The 18,037-nt window shown below is 31.2% G+C and overlaps 1 protein-coding gene across 1 annotated transcript; it reads right to left on the bottom strand.

Moving 5' to 3' along the window:
- Window positions 1–2,329: 2,329 nt before the first annotated feature.
- Window positions 2,330–12,501, bottom strand: LOC114412544 (mitochondrial inner membrane protease ATP23-like). The gene is made up of 5 exons (XM_028376473.1): window positions 12,363–12,501; window positions 11,750–11,871; window positions 11,280–11,417; window positions 11,101–11,184; window positions 2,330–3,164 (listed from the first exon to the last, which is right to left on the bottom strand). The coding sequence occupies exons 1-5, from the start codon at window positions 12,421–12,423 to the stop codon at window positions 3,030–3,032; spliced, it is 540 nt and encodes a 179-aa protein (XP_028232274.1). The 5' UTR covers window positions 12,424–12,501; the 3' UTR covers window positions 2,330–3,029.
- Between the last annotated feature and the right edge of the window lie 5,536 nt (window positions 12,502–18,037).

The raw sequence follows: 18,037 nt of genomic DNA, 5'->3' as shown, positions 1-18,037 counted from the left end.
AAGTTTTATTTGATAATAGTGAAGTGAATGTGAGCTTTTTACCCTTATGAAATGCTTTTATTTAAATGTGTTTTAAAAAAATTTAATTAATTATGATTTCTTATTTTTTTTATTATTAATACATATATGTGTGAGGTAGAGGTTGCCACATGATGAGTCTTAAGGACTCATAACGATCAAACAGTGGTTCTTGTAGATCGTCCACCAACAAAATTCTTACATCGACAATGTGATTTGAACCCATGTCCTTTTCAGGATATGAATCTACATGCACTAATGGATCCAAGGGGGGCAAGAGAGTGCCTTGGCTCCCTCCCTCCCTCCCTTGATTGGGATCTTTTATGTATATATAAAAAGAAAAAATAAAATTAAAAAATACTTATAAAGAAAAATAGAATTTTTTAGTTTATATTTGTTTAATTTTCTTCTAGTAGTAGATTATATATCTAGTCTTACACATAAAATTAATAATGCATATTTTTTGTTAAACTTATTATTTATTAAAAATTAGATATTTAAATAGTGGTGTAAAAAAAAATTTCGACCCCCCTTTAATACACTTTTGGGTCTGTCCTTGTCCACATGTAATGTTGTCTCAAGCCTGAAATAATGAATCAAAAAAGCGTAAACAGATATAGAAAACATTTAAGGAAGGCTTAAAAGTGAACAAATTTTAACATAAGTACAAATTGAACAAGTAAATTATGAGATTCCACGTTTTTTTAATAAAAAAAAAAAAATAGACTCCACATGTATAATATGTTTTTTTTTTTTTAACATGAGTTGAATCTTGATCCGTCATCGCAAAGTTGGTCGAGCCGTTGAGCAATAAATATTGGGATAATTTTTTCAAAGCCATGCAACTCTATTTAAATGCAACGGATTGATGGGCATTAGCTTCCATTACTTAATACACTGCGTGGCGTGTAAAATTTGTTGGAAAACTAGAAATGGAACTATTAAGAAGATCACCAAATTCAACAATGAACAATAAAAGATAAGTTTGGAGTAGAAAAACAACTATGATGCAACTCAAAAGTATATGATCTGGCAAATATTCACTATTTGACAATTGTATCTACTGTTACACAAGATCCAGGTGCCACGGATATTTGGAGAACTGAGGTTTGAAGTTCTGGTAAAACATTCCATGCCATGTGAATTTTTGTTTCAAATCCATAATTGAGATATTCATTCAGTTGACACTAGCACAGAAGACGAAGTCCAAAATACAAATGGTTGAACAATTAGATGAATGACTAAACGACTTGTGGCATCCTAACTACTCCAAATTCACCGATATATATATATATATATATATACACTCCAAATTGAATTTTTCTTATGACGAAGTCTTGTTTATTGTATGCTCTATATTGGTAGCATGACAATTGGCAACAAATTTTATAACAAGTAGTTGAAAAATTGGCTATGGACTGTCAGAATAAACAAGCACCCACACCTTTTCAGCTGATTATGGAGCTATAAATCAACTAATAATGAATTTTCCGATCAATAAAGTGTTCATTACTGTTAAGTTTAATACTTGAAAAGTTGTAAATCATCTAATTACAAGTGAATCTTTAATAATTAGATTCAATATAACAATTTATAAAGAACATGTTCAATACATAGATGTGACCGTTTTTTGTCACATCAAGTGACACACTAGAGCTCACTAATGTTTCTTAGTGTGCTTGGTGATGTAAGCATGTAGACATTTGTAATTTTAGATTTATATAAAAAAGGTTTATTTACATAGATATTGGTAAAATTATTTTTGAAAGAAATAAAGTAAAAAAGATTGATTGATATTAAAAGAATTAATGTTTGGAAACTGTTATCTAGAAAAACAATTAATGTTGGAAAACAATATTCTTCAAATGAGTTAAAATCTTTCAAAAGTGCAATCCCATTTCTTTTAGAAAAACGTTAAAATGATAGTAAACAGACACTAGCACAAACCCCATTTTCAGTTGTAATTCGAATGCTATAAAACATTTTCCCCCATTATTCAAAGGGATGGGACTCCACTTCCATCAAAAGCTGGTATGGGAGGGAAAAATGTGTGAAACGTTTCAACAAGGGCGTAGCTTATTACGTACAACGCTTGGTCTGCTACTAACAGTTTAAAATAGCTTACAAGTTACTATAGTGGCTTATCAAACACACTCTAATAGTAATACTAATATCCTTTTTAAAATGCACTTTATTACAATTTATCTATTTATTAGGAGTTATCAAAGATTTCAAAATCATGAATGAAAGTGTGAAACTCATTAAAAGAAGACCAACGCCCACATAATTGTGATTCCTAACGAATTCAAACGATAGTAAATATTTGCTGACATTGTTCTTTAAAAGAAAAAGAAAATGACTTTCTCCATAACTGCCGTTACTGTTTGTGTTTAATGCAATTACAAAAAGGCAACCAAATACATTGTGCTAATTTCTTTTTCTTGGATCTAACTTTCGACCTCTATCTTTTGGTTTGATGTGATTTTCGGAATCTGATGAACCTTATTGGCCAACCTTTTATGATTGAATCCTCAAACCAACAGAAGCTCCACTTGAGTTACTAACAAATTTCATACATTTAGTCCGAGAAAAGGAACTACATAAAAGAATAAACCAGGATTCACCCAACATACTTGGGAGAACCCTGAAAATGGAGGTCCTCAAACCATAAATCATGAATGAATTACTCATATCCAGAACCCAGATGACAAATTGTGTAGCATTGGCACTCCATTGACATGCCTCCCAAATTGAAATAATATTTTGATTGAAGAATATAGCCAGCAAAATAAATGTGCACAGGAAGACGGTATGATTTTCCCAGCAGAGTTGCCACAGACAAAATTTGTGAGATTTCCACCCAAAAAATTAAGCATTCAATTTGAATCACAGTTGTAGTACTCAACAAGGGCCATCATTATTCTAAGCCAGTGGCTACCAAAAATGTTCGGCAAAGAAAAAATAGTACCGATGGAGGCTATACTATGTGTTAGTATCAAACCACGCAGATTCTAAGGAGCTCTGTCAAAGGGCTGTGTATCATTGTAACAAACATCCCATACAGCTTCCATAGCATCCTTGGCAGCCAAACCAGAGCAATTGGGATTTTGAGACAAGGCTTGCATAACTTTTCTTTTGACACATTCCTTCAAGTTCCATAACACTAATTCAGTATAGAACAAATTACCGCAAAAAAAAAAAAAAAAAAAAAAAAAACAAGAAACTAGGATACCAAATATACTAAAGCAAATGCATGACAGTAGCAACTGAATAATAGCAGATGTAATTTTACGGAAAACAGAAAATTGTAAGTTAAATTGGTTTATAAACTCCTTGTCCCCGTTAGATGTCAATCATATCAAAGTCTTTTTAATGAAAAAATGTAACATTATTGAGTTTAATCATCATGCTTATGAACAGAAGAGAGCCTAGTGTCCCCCACCCCCTCCAAGAAAGAACAGGGTATATTGAGTATTAGGAAAAAGCAGTAGCAGTCTAATGGCACTATACGTTATGCTTCCACAATTTTTTGGCTTTTTTATAAAATAATTACCCCCGTTTTACTGTTTTCTAATCCATTCCAAATTGGCTAAAATTTAAGAAATCCCCTTCGACTCTATCATTTGCGTGAATCACCATGTTAGGTGTTGACTGAAGTTAATGTCATCGCTTAGGAACAATATTACTATAATGCACTTAGGTACAGTATAGTGTACCACTGTACCTCAGCCCAGAGTAAAGTGATAGAGTCCAATGTTTTAAATCCCGGATAGCAGCAGGCCCCAAAAACACTATAGTAGGATAGCCACTATTTTGCGGATCAATTTGGTCCCCAAGTCCTAATGTGACTTAATTATCAATTTGGTCCTCAAATTATTTTAAAAGATTCAACTTGATCCTCAAAATTTTATAAGATTCAATTTGGTCCTCAAACTTTTTTTAAAATGCACCAATTTAGTCTTTTCCATCCGATTAAGTTGACGCCATTAGGATTGCAAACGCTGGTGGTTTTCTTTTATGATTAGTGGCAGTTTTTAACCTCCACTATATTTATTATTATTTTAAAAAAATAAAATGATTACCTTGCCTACACCACCCCCTCCATTATTCACACCTATAAACGGCACCCACACAGCTTCCATTGTCACCGACAGGTATGTCTTCCCGGCCTCCACCAAGGTCTCTTCGCCCCTCTCCTTTCCTTCCTCCTTATCTTATCGTGCCTCTTTGCACCATCGTAGCCGTGACAGGTTATGCCTTTGGAGACACTAAGAAATACGACCATGTGTATGGCCTCCTCCTCCTCCTTCAGTCACCATCTTGCGAAAACCACTATCAGAATGAAATCCCTCATCCTCCCTACTCCATCGCATATGTAACTCTCTCTCGACCTCGCACCGCTTTCTTCTTTCCCATTCTCAGGCTTTCGTACTCCCTCTGAAGGTGCCTTACTGCTTTGTAGCTTCTGGATGCATAGACTAGCTGATTTGAATCTTTCTATTGTTTTTTTTTTTAACCTTGATCATTTATTTATTTTTCATTGTTGCAATTTAGGGATTTTCTTTGATAACCAAAGCGAATGAGTGATCCATCTATTTGATGAATTTGGGGATCTGTTGCAATTTGGGGATGAATGAGGCGGGGTGATGATATTAGAATGTGGTTGTTTCATGATTTGGAAGAAAAAAGAGATATGGTGGGTGTTTACGAGTTTTTTGTGTTTGAAAATTGGGACTATGCACTTCGGGGTGAAAGTTTTATTTTTTTTAAATAATAAAAAATATAGTAGCAGTTAAAAATCGTCACTATTCGTAAACAAAAAAACCGTTGAAATTTGTAATCATGACGACATCAACTAAATTGAATAGAAAGGACTAAATTGATGTATTTTTAAAGATTGAGGACCAAACTGGATCTTTTAAAAACTTGAGGACCAAATTGAACCTTTTAAAATAATTTGGTAACCAAATTGGTAGTTAAGCCGCCCTAATGTCTCTGTTCTGAGGGCTTTTTAGGAATAAACACATAGCGCCAATATAGTGTCACTAAGACCACTATTCAACCTGTTACTTGGTCCACTATGATTGATACACTATACTGCTATGCTACGAAAGAGCCTGTAATAGGTAGGGGCTGCTCCGCATCGCTATTCTGCTATAGTGGCACCATAGTTGTCAATACTGGCATAGCGGAGCGGAGCAGCCGACCCCAAAAGTGGGATAGCGGATAGCGGGATGACCGCTATTCTAATGTTTTTTTTATATATGTTAAATAATTAATAATATATATGTTCGAAAACAAAAATATAAATATATATATATATATATATATATATATAAGTTTTTAATATTATAAAATTATGATATTATTATATTTATTTAATATTATTTCTATATTATTTAATTATTAACATTATTATTATATATTAATATTGTTTGGCTACCATTTAACTAGATATGTTAAACTTTAAAGCAGAAATATAAATATATAAATAATTAATAATATATATATATATGTTCGAAAACAAAAATATAAATATATATATATACATAAGTTTTTAATATTATAAAATTATGATATTATTATATTTATTTAATATTATTTTATATTATTTAATTATTAACATTATTATTATATATTAATATTGTTTGCCTCTACGTAAGCCAACCCTAGTGGTATATATGTTTTTTTCCTGAATCCCCTAATGGTATATTAAAACTGCTCCGCAACACAGAACCCTCTCTCTCTCTCTCCCTCCCTCCCTCCCTCCCTCTCTCTCTCTCTTCCCTCTTTCTCTCTGGAAGAACAAAGCAGACGAAGCAACACAGAACAAAACCTCCAGTGCTTCGAAGTAGCGGGGCGAAAAACAGCTCCGCAACCCGCACCGCTCTGCCACGCTCCGCCGCGATAACGGCTGCTCCAGCCGCGACCCAAAATCGCGCCGCTACACACGTGTCCGTCGCGAATGGGTGCTGCTCCGCTCTGCCCCGCCACTATAGCGGCCGCTATTGACAACTATGAGTGGCACTATAGTGCACCACTTAAAACTACAAGTGTCTTACTTTAGTAGGTTAATATTTACCTTTAGAGGCCTTGGTTCCTGTGCCAAAGAATCTAACCCATCTCAGACCCCTGTAAATATCACCAACATCAACATTATCAAATACGCTTTTATGCTTTTGCTACACACCGTCACTCAGTTAAAAATACTATTGACTCAAGTGTTAAAGTTCCTTTTACAGGTACCAAACCCCAGTCCAGGTCATGTTATATGCATTGAAGGGGAGTCATAATCCATACCCTACAGCTTGGACCTCAGTCCATGAAAGGCATATTTAGGACAGCTACACCTAACCACAATCAAGTCAACCAAGATTTTCAAATTATGCTAATAACCCATTCAATTAACCACCATAATCTAAACTTCAAATATAGGATGGAACACCACTTTACCTGCTCCCACTTTCCAAACTATTAGTTTTAAACCTTCCCTGCCCACCATATGAAGAATAGGATTGAAGCCAAAACAAATTACCAGTTTCCTTTGGCATGATGAAGACCAAAATATTCTTATTTTTCTTGTTAACTATTCCATATGTCAATATGAACACTAACATATAACTAAAATTTCTTATAATACCAGAGATCTCTTCAGTTTCAGTAAGCTGATATTTCACAGGTTATAAAAGAAAAGCAGTACTTTTCCATGTAGCTGCAGGAGACTCAAGTATTTTGCATTGTAGTTGACTGGATGTACAGTCTCCATAAAAATCAATGCTGGTATTCTTTAATTGGGTGGAGCTTTGTGATCAAATGTAGAGCTAAGATCACCAACAATGGAGAAAAAGAAGGGATTCAAGAAAGGGCAGGATTGTCATTTTAGATAGTTCACACAGAACTACTACGTACTTTTAACGGTGTTGGCTTAGGAGAAAAATTAAGTACTATAAATAAATTTCATGGGATGAATTGCACATTCTTAAAGTGAGAAGGTTACAATGCACATGAAGCAAAGATTAACGGGGCAAGCTATCTTTTAGTCTTTCTCATTTGTGTAGTCAATAATTTTACCATTATTTACAGCCCAAAAGGCCACTATGGTTTTGAATTTGAATGACACAATCTTTAGAGATATCAAGCTTGTTATAGTATAAAGCAACATAGAAAAAGTGATTTGATGTAATAGTCATATAATCACCATAAATTTGGTGTGCCGGAGTTATGGAAGTCTGAAGCAGCCAGTTGGTTGAATTGTAACTTGATGTCCATTCCTTTTGTCTACCTAGGAATACCTATTGGGACAAATCCGAGGCGGGGTCAGATGTGGGATCCCATTATAAAAAAGTGTGAGAGGGCATTAACTAAGTGGAAGCAAAGACACCTGTCCTTTGGGGGGAGAGTGACTCATATCCAGTCAATCCTAAATTCTATTCCTATATACTTTTTGTCTTTTTTCAGGATACCTAAGAAGGTGGAGGACAAGTTAGTCAGCTTGCAACGCAGATTTCTATGGGGAGGAGGTCCAGATAAAAACAAGATTGCATGGATCAAATGGGAGACAGCTTGCCTACCAAAAGAAACGGGGGGCCTGGGCATGAAGGATATAAACACTTTCAATCTTGCTCTACTTGGTAAGTGGAGGTGACATCTATTTCAGCATGAAGGACAGTTGTGGGCAAGGGTACTGCAGTCCAAATATGGTGGGTGGAGGGGACTGGATGAAGCACATGGGAGTAACAAAGAGTCATTGTGGTGGAGGGATCTAAAGATAGTTTTTCAAACTTCACAACAGGGAGAGGAGCTCAAAAAAGGGATACAGTGGAGATAGGATCAAATTCTGGGAAGACGAGTGGATAGATGGAGAAGCCTCACTGGCAACAAAGTACCCCAGATTGTTCGTAATTTCATGCCAACAGAACCAATTAATCCAGCAGATGGGCGGTTACAAGGACGAGAAGTGGGAATGGAACTTATCATGGAGGAGGCCATTGTTCGACAACGAGATAACAATGGCTACAAATTTCCTAACAGATATCGAGAGGAAGACAGTTCAAAGAAATAGAAGGGATGAGTGGGTGTGGAAGAAAGATCAAAGGGGGCAATACACGGCACGGTCCACGTACAACCTAATGAGGGGGGCAGAAGTTGAGGGGATACAGGATAGGGCTTTTGAGGAGCTGTGGAAGTTAAAGGTGCCAATCAAAGTTGTTGTATTTGCTTGAAGGCTACTGAGGGATAGGTTACCTACTAGAGTAAATTTGCACAGGCGACAAATAGAGGTCACGGATAAGAGCTGTCCGTTTTGCGGAAATATGGAAGAGGAAGCAGGACACTTGTTTTTTCATTGCAGCAAGATCCTCCCTATTTGGTGGGAATCATCATCATGGTTGAACATCTCTGGAGCTTTTCCGAAAGTACCAAGGCAACATTTCCTACAACATGGTTCCATATCAATTGGTGGGATAAGGATTACTAGATGGAAGTGCTGGTGGCTAGCTGTAACATGGACCATTTGGCAGCAGAGGAATAAGATCATCTTCTCCAATGACTCCTTTGATAGCAACAAACTGATTGACGAGGCATCCTTTCTATTGTGGACTTGGCTGTCCAATTTGGAGAAGGACTTTACAATACATTTTAACCACTGGTCTAGCAATATTAGAGAAGGGTTTTTGTATTAAAAAAGTTAAGTCATATAGGCTAGTTTATGGCAGGGAGTAGCCTGTTTGGTTCCTCTCTAGACTCTATTAAGTCTGATTTGGAACCAATTGCACGGCCATCCAAAACTATGTATTTCAGTACCTCTGGTACTCAGTTTCATATATATAAATATCTATCTTTGCTGATAAAAAAAAAATATAATCACCATAAATGAAAATATATATTAAAGCGAGAGAGAAAAAAGATAAAACCAATTTTCCATTCAACTTTATTACATAAATTAAAACTATGAACAAAGAAAACCATGCTTCAGTTTGTATTGACAAATGCATTAAAGAATGGTTGAAGTTTCATTTTCTAAACTGTGTACCATATACTATTTGATTTTAAACTTCATCAGCTAGAGTGGACATTCAGGAGGATGGGGATTAAAGATTTAGCAACTCATGCTAGCATCCAACAAAATTGGAAATGCCACAGCATCATTATGTGACAAGGAATAGAGCAAACGGGATGAGTTTCCATAAATTTTATTCCCTAGTCTTCCTTAACCAATGTTTATCGTACATCATCATTTGACCATAGGGGACCAATAAGAATGATTATGCTATAGTAAAGCACACCAATGAGACAAACCACCACATAATCATCAATGTTGTTAAATGGTGGTGCCATGGACGCCATGGCGTGGTGGAACTTTTGCCAACCACCATAAGGCAATTTGTGAAGGGAGACCCGCTATAGTGGCACCATAGGCTGCAATGGCATGTTTATATGGCAGAATTTTAATCGTCTGCCATCCTCCATTGATAACACTACTAATCATACAACACTGAACCTTCAAACTTACCTTTGATCCAAATTGAAGGAAAATCCATTTTTTAAGCACCTAGGGACACTACTAGAAACTATATGTCCTCTCTCAAGTTTACAGCTTGTTTCGTATAAAAGATGAAAATAATTGTGGAGATGAAAATAAGTTGGTGGTGTTAGGTAGGTGAGAGTTAGAGAAGAAAGAATTTTGAAATTGGTGGGACCCACTGTACTATGTCTCACCTATTTCCACCCATCTCTCTATCTCACTCCGCATCTCTTTTCTATTTCTCTTCAACAAACACCTTTACTTTCCACTTTATTTCTCCCCTATTTCCACTCTTTTTATTTCCATCTACCCTATTTCTCTCCTCTTTACCAAATAGGCATTAATGTCAAGCCAATCCTCCTGGTGATTAACTCCCTATACCTTAAATTTTCCATCTCTTCTTTCTTATCTGATTCGACAACCATAGTGTCAACAAAACATATGAATCATGTTAGCAAAGTATGGCTCCTAAGTACAAATGGAAGAGTATTCCATATTGTGGATTTGGGATCACAAGCATACATGACAAAGTTTAATCCAATCTAAAACTTAAGATAGCTCTAAAATTATATCTTCTCTGATGACAATGACATTCACTAACTATCACAAAACAATACTGTGGTTAAAAGGATGAGAAAATGGAAAAGGATAGGTGTTGTCTACTCTCTATTTGAATTCTATATTCCACCGACACAGTAAGACATTGGCACTAATCTCTGTCAAACAGACAAAATTCTAGCTACCTATTACCATTCCTAGAAAATTATGCCAAGTCTTCAAAAATTTGACATGGATGACTTCAATTGTTTTGTGAGATTTTGGCTTTCTATCTTGACCCTATAACCTAATTCTCAGTATTGATCAAATCATATCTGATATACTTATCAGTGAAGCATGATATATCAGATCTAAACAGATTGTTGACCTCCCTAAAGAAAACCTTCTAACAAAATAGGTAGTGCATATGATTAAGAGAATTCAACTAACAAGAGGGGTGGTCATGTCGGTTTGCTATAATTTAGATATCAACAACCTTGAGGATTTACTTTTCCTTATCTCAATCTTTTAATAATGCACTAATTGCTTACAAGAGTGACATTAGAGGTGGTGACAATAGGCATAGACTTCAATTAAAATTGTTATTTCAAATAAAATGATAATGACTACATTCCTCATTTTTATAATTTATTACTCCTGTGAACCTTTTATTTGAAGATCAGATTCAAAATATGTAAGTGCAATAGCTAGTTGTTTAAATATTGTACTCTTCCTAATCCTCCATGTGTACATGCAAGAAACTAGCAGACTGGCAAAAGTATGTGAGATGCTTGATATTACCAATCCATGTCTCAAATAGCAATTTTAAAACTTTTGAGATTAGAGTAATGCTTCTGTGGAAGGAGGAATGTAGTTAACCATAATATTTTTTTCCTCCAATTTATAACTAGATAAGGTGTATTAAAAAGTAGCCATGAAAAGCTACGAAGTGTAATCTACGAAAAAACTCAACTAAAATAAATGGGTTGGTATTAATGAATGAGGGAAGTAAAAAAGTGAACCTGTCCATGCCCTCGTATTTTCAGAAAACCTTTTAGTAATTCCCGCTTGTAATGACAAGAACCACTTAGATGATTAGTTCGTATCTGTTCCACAATATCATAAAGAAATATTAATTAGGGGGTAAAAAGTTGTGAAAAAACAACATGATCTGAATAGGAACACAAGGTAAGATAGGAACCTCAGTACAAGCTTGGTGAGCACAATCAGACCAATTCAAGTTAGCACTACGACAGTCGTCAAACACATGAATTAACTCACGAATTACCACCATGTTGACGTCGTCTTGAATTCGTACATAATTGCTGCACACTTTTACCTGAGAGTGGGACAAAGTGACAAACACACCAAAACAGGAGGAAATGAATACTAGCCAATTGCAAACTTTATCATCCAACCAGTGTAAAAGCATTGATCAAAATACTAATTCAACCAGAAAAACAAGGAAGCAATATTAGAATTGAGAGCTTATTTTCTTCATGAAACAAAAGTTCAATCAGCTTCTCAATTGTACATGAAGAAGCATAATTCTAACATAACAGGAGGCTAAACATAATTAACACATAATATTCCCATAGAAAAACATAATTCAAAATTTACTCGAATAAAAAGACAAAACAAGAGAAGTAAAGAGAACAAAGAAATCAGTACCCCTTCACGGCGAACATATGCACCAGCCATTTCCTCGTCGCAAGTAACAGCTTTGAAAAAATTGTCTCCTACAGCACACCCAGCTTTCTCTAAACGTTCCCTCAAAAACCTCACCATTGGAGCTGTCAAAGAAAGTTGAAATGAACCCACCCATTAAAAAAAAACATCATTCAAAACAGATTCCTCAGAGAAAAATTGCACTTACAATGGCAATGAAAGCATTATCATTATCATTATTTTCAGCAATACCCAAAAATCTCAAATCCCAATTCTAAAATAAACTTTACGAGAATAATGAATCCATAAAAGTAATGTGAATCAGAACAAAGCCCAGAAAACGAAGTTCTTTTTCCCCCTCGTCTCTCCTAACACTAATTGCTCAGAGAGAAATAACACTTCCAAGAGGCGAAACTTGAAAGTTCACATTTTTTCCCAAAAATTTCGAGACGCAATTAAAGATAAACTTCATCAGTAAGAAAAAAAAGGGGGGGGGGGGGGGGGATAGAAAGTTTTTTGAAAATGAAAAAATAGTGGGGTATGATAAAACCCTAAACCCTGATAAGATGTGTAAGAGTATTGGTGGAGGGAAAGGTAAGAAAGAAAAATGACATACTTCGGAAACTCTTGTGAATCATGGCTTGACATTCTTCCTCGGTTACTGAATTCTTCGCCATTGCATAGGTTTTTCAGTTGCACAACCTCAAGAAGCATAAGCTTGGTGTAGAAAACCAATTCACTCCCTTTCTTTTCTTTTTTCCAAACACTTTCCGTTTCAAAGATATATTTTAAAATTGAAGATCAGAAATTCAGTTAAATTCATTCCATCACAATTAAATTTTTTAATTTTTATAATAATTATTTTAAGAATAATATTAATGCTAATTTGTTATTAGACAATAATTCTTAAAAAAATTATTGTAATTTTAATTTCTTTCTAAAAAATTCCAACAAATCAGATAATTTTAAATTCTTTAAAAATTTGAATTACTCTTAAAATCTTTATTAAATTTGTTTAATTATTAATTTGATGAGTAAATAATTTTATTTAATAAAAAATTAATTAAAAATTATTAATTATTAAATATGATGTTTTTAAATCATTTAAGAACTTAATTAAAAACTCAATAATATTATAGTATCACATCGATGATTCGCCGGAAAAATATTTTCTTATTAACAATTAATAACATGAAAGTTGATGGTTAAAAAAATAATTAATTTTAAAAAATAGGAAGAATATATATATATATATATAGAAAAACTAAAATTTTAGATTAAGTAAAATAGGGGTAACATAATTGCAATTTAACCTTTAATTTGATATGTAATTAAAAATTGATATTTATAATAATTACTTTAAACATTATATTATAAGGATCGGACTCTTACATAAGGATATGAGTTCGAATTTGAGTAGTGAGACATGACAGTTTTAATACCGTTTGTGTGTGATAGTTTTTTTTTTAATTTACTAATTGATGGCTATTTTTGAATTATTATCTTTGTTGAAATAAGTTGTAATATTTATTATTTTTGTGTGGAAAGTTATAACATCCCTTATGATTTGTTTTTTTTTTTAATTTATGACTTTTTTAAATTTTTTACATTTACAACTTTTTGGAACGGTAATTTTTTTTTTACATTTACCACTTTGAAATTGTAAATATTTTTTTTTAATCTTTCCTTTTTTAAATTAATTTTTTATAAAAAATTGTAAATATTTTTTTATTTTTTAAATTGTAAATAATTTTTTTAATTTTATTGCTATTTTTTTGTTTTATTTAATATTTCATATATTTTTATATGGTTTTATTTAATATTTTATATATTTTTTAATATTATTTTATTTAACATATTTATATTTTTTTAATATTTTTTATTTAATATTATTTTAATTAATGTTAAGGAATTTTATTTGTTTTGTAAATGAAATAATAATATAAAATACTTAAATTTAAAAAGACTAAAGAGAAACATAAAATGACAACATAATGTTGACTAAAATTTAAATGAAAATATTAAAATACTTTTTTGCTAATATTAACTTATAATTTATTAAATAATATTAACTTTATTGTATAAATGAATTTAATATTAATAATAGATAATAATTTAGTAATAAAATTTGTTGTTAAAATAAAAATAACATAATACATTAATATAAAATGAACAATATAAATTAAAAGTAAATATAAAAAGTAAAAATAATATTAGTCATTATTAAATTAATGTATTGTGTTTCTCTTTAATTTGTATTATTTATTTTATATTAATATAAATAAATTTAATATTAACAATAGATAATAATTTAATAATAAAATTTGTTGTTAAAATAAAAATAACATAATACATTAATATAAAATGAACAATATAAATTAAAAATAAATATAAAAAGTAAAAATAATATTAATCATTATTAAATTAATGTATTATATTTCTCTTTAGTTTGTATTATTTATTTTATATTAATGTATTACGGTTTTTTTCATTATTTAATTTAAGTATTTTGTATTTATTTTTTATTTGCAAAACAAATCAAATTCCTTAACATTAGTAAAAGAAATAATATAAAATATTCAATAAAAAAATATGTAAAATATATTAAATTAAAAAATATTAAAAAATATATAAAATATTATATAAACCATGTAAAAAATATATATAATATTAAATAAAAGCAAAAAAAAATTGTTTATTAAATAATTAAATTATAAAATTATTTTCAATTTTTATAAAAATAACTTAAAAATCAATTTTTTTTAAAATAACATAAAAAAAATTACGACCTAAATGTAAAAAGAAATATTTATCAATTCAAAGTCGTAAATATATAAAAAAATTGAAATTTAAATTCTTAAATGAAATAAAAAATAACTAAAGTTATAACTTTAGTTAAAAAAAATATAACAAATGTGACAACTCCCAAGTAACATTCCAACATAAAAATCATATTATCTATTACCACTTATATCAAAACGAGTAGGAATTTAAAAATAAACCTCAATTGGTAAAGTCTGAAAAGAATAAAAGAAAGTATTACACCTAACGAGTATTAAAGCTAAGATATGAGTTGACTTTAATTTGATGAATTTTTATTGAAAAAATATTTTTCTATTATTGCAATTGCAGTGTATCGATTCCAAACGTATGAAATAACTTATAAATCTTCTTACATATAAAGTGAAGGAAAAAAATATTTATCCTCCTTAAATTTTACCTCTTTTGTAAATAAATACCTTAAATTTTTATTTTGTTTTAATTGATCCTTAAGTTTTATTCTCTTTTTAAATTAATACCTTATACTTGAACTTTGTCACAATTGATCCTTAAACTTTATTTGTTTTTCATAAACACCTTAAATTCACTTTCATTTTAATTAATTCTTAAAATAAATAGTGTTTTATATTAAGTTTGGGTTAAATTCCAAATTGGTTGTCAAACTGTTGTCCAATGGTTATTGTTTTGCATCCTTGCTATAAAATCATTAGATCAATTCATGAACTGCACTCCACATGGGACAGGTTACATGGAACCATATGTACATAGAACTAAATCAACCCGCTAACAGGATGGCCAAGCATGTTCTTTTGAGTGAAGATAATTATCATGTGTACAAAATAGCTCCTTATTTCATCGTGGATGTGGTAAGAGCTGATATGACTCAAGTTTCTTTCCCTAGAGTCTTGTAGTTTAATTTCTGACCTCTTTTGTAGTTCACCAAAAACAATATTACTACCAAAGAAGAAAGAAATCTCAAATATTTATTTATTTTAAATCCCAATCATTTATTAATTTTATTTTCATAAGTAACTTTTTCAAACATTTAAAAATAATAAAATTTATAAAAAAATGATAACTTTTAAAGATGAATCGGAATGAAATTAAGTTTTAAGGTGTTTATTTACAAAAATAATAAAGATTAAGGATTAATTGGAATGAAATGAAAATTAATGGTATCTATTTCCAAATGAGATGAAATTTAAGGACTAATTAGGATAGAATTAAAGTTTAGGGTATTTATTTTGTAAACTAAGTAAAGTTTAAGAGAGTTTACTGTTTTTTTCCTTAAAATGAATAACTCTATTTATATTCTCACTTTTTTTACTCTCTCTCGTAACCTTTTTCATTTGAATTTTCTCTCCTCAACAACGTGTGAAACTAACACATTTTAGTAGCTCGTAACCTCTTTTGATCAGCTTACAAGTTAGTTACTTTGACTTACCTTATTTGATACATGACTTTATTTTAATAATATATTTTTCATAGATTACTCTAAGTAACTTACTTTCATATGCTACATGAAAGTAGCTTGTAGAAAATAAGTTATCTTATAAGCTAGTAACTTTTCTTCTTAATTTATCCTCATTAACTTATTTGAAATTCTTATTTATCTTTTTATTCAAACACTAGATGTCATATTTACCAATTTAAACATTTTTGCAAACACTAGATGTCAGTTTTTTATTTAATGTTAAACTATTTTACTTTACTGAATTAATACATTGTTTGTTTGTTTTATTTAAATTATTAGGTCACTAAACAAAAGTTGATAAAAATAAATAAAAATTGTAAAGAAAAAACAATTTTGTTTTTTATTTTAAAATAATATTACTAATAAAAAATTAAATATTAAAAATTGATTTTAAAAATTTTAATTTAAATATATTTTTCAAAAAAAAGGAAAAAAATATTTAAAACAATATTAGTTTATTAAAGTTTGATTTTAAATAATATGAGTAAAATAACCAAATCTTTACTATTTTTTTATAATACAAGTCCTACTTTTTCAAATGATAAGTTATACAAAATAAATTCAAATAGAAGTTTTAAATATATCATTTTATGTTTTTTTTTTATTTATCAACTAACTTATTAGTTAATCTTACTTAACACTTAAATCAGGTACTTATAAGTTTCTAGTTTTTTGTATTGTAGCTTATAACTTATAAGCTTTCAGCTAGTTTTAACAACACATAATTAGCGACTAAATTCAAGATATTGCTTACAAGATTCTATAAGGTTCCAAATCATACCTTCTACACTAGTACTTTGACCAAAACAAGCTACTACAAAATGTATTTGGTATACAAGCTTATTTTATTAAATTCTGGGAAGCATATAAACTCATTTGACTAGAGTGAATATGCAATTTAGTCCCTGAGATTGTACTCATTTTGCATATTAGTCCTTAACTTAATTCAAAATAGTCCCTATCTTTGCATAAGTGTTGCAAAATAGTCATTCCGTTAAATTTTAAAGTAACGCCGTTAGTGAAATCAATTTTAGTGCCACATGGACTATCCAATGTGGCACTAAAGGGTGACATGGCATGACACGTGGACGTGTCTCCTAAAAGATGTCACGTCATTTGATGATAACAAAATGAATAAATAGGCAATTTAGTCCCTGACTTTGTATCCCTGTTGCATATTAGTCCCTAACTTAATGAAAAATTCAAAATAGTCCCTATCTTTTGCATAAGTGTTGCAAAATAGTTCCTAACTTAAAAGAAGCTAGAAATCGTGCTTAAAGTGTCTATGCATTGCAAAGGTTATGCCTTGCACAATTTCTGGCGGCGCAGATTCCTCCTTGGATTCCTTATCATCTTTTGATTCCTCTGGTTTTTTTCTCTTCTTCTTCCTTTATTTTTTTCTCCTCCACTTTATTTTCCTCTGATTTTTTCTCTTCCTATTCAAAACACAAAAAAAAAAAATCAGAACCCGGGATGATACATTGATGGTCATTGAAGAAAAAAAAAAGAGGAAAAAAGAATGGTTATACAGACCTCGCCCATTGGTGTTGACGACTACAGAGATAAGGTTGTTGCTGTGGATTTTTGGTTCTTTTTATTTGTGCAAGTGTGTGTGGGTTCTTTTTCGTATATATGTCTCAATTGGTTCAAAACCATCAAATTTGAAGAAGCCACTCATTCTATCATCATCAAATGACGTGGCACTAAAATTGACCTCACTAACAGCGTTACTTTAAAATTTAACGGAATGACTATTTTGCAATACTTATGCAAAAGATAGGGACTATTTTGAATTTTTTTATTAAGTTAGGGACTAATATGCAATAGGGGTACAAAGTCAGGAACTAAATTGTCTATTTACTAGTTTTGTTATCATCAAATGACGTGGCATCTTTTAAGAGACACGTCCATGTGTCATGCCACATCATCCTTTAATGTCACGTTGGATAGTCCACGTGACACTAAAATTGACTTCACTAACAGCGTTACTTTAAAATTTAACGGAAAGACTATTTTGCAACACTTATGTAAAGATA

Source organism: Glycine soja, chromosome 5 (assembly GCF_004193775.1).
Source record: "Glycine soja cultivar W05 chromosome 5, ASM419377v2, whole genome shotgun sequence".
NCBI lineage: Eukaryota > Viridiplantae > Streptophyta > Magnoliopsida > Fabales > Fabaceae > Glycine > Glycine soja.
Note: the sequence above shows the minus strand (reverse complement) of the source record. Positions and strands in the feature narration are given on the sequence as shown.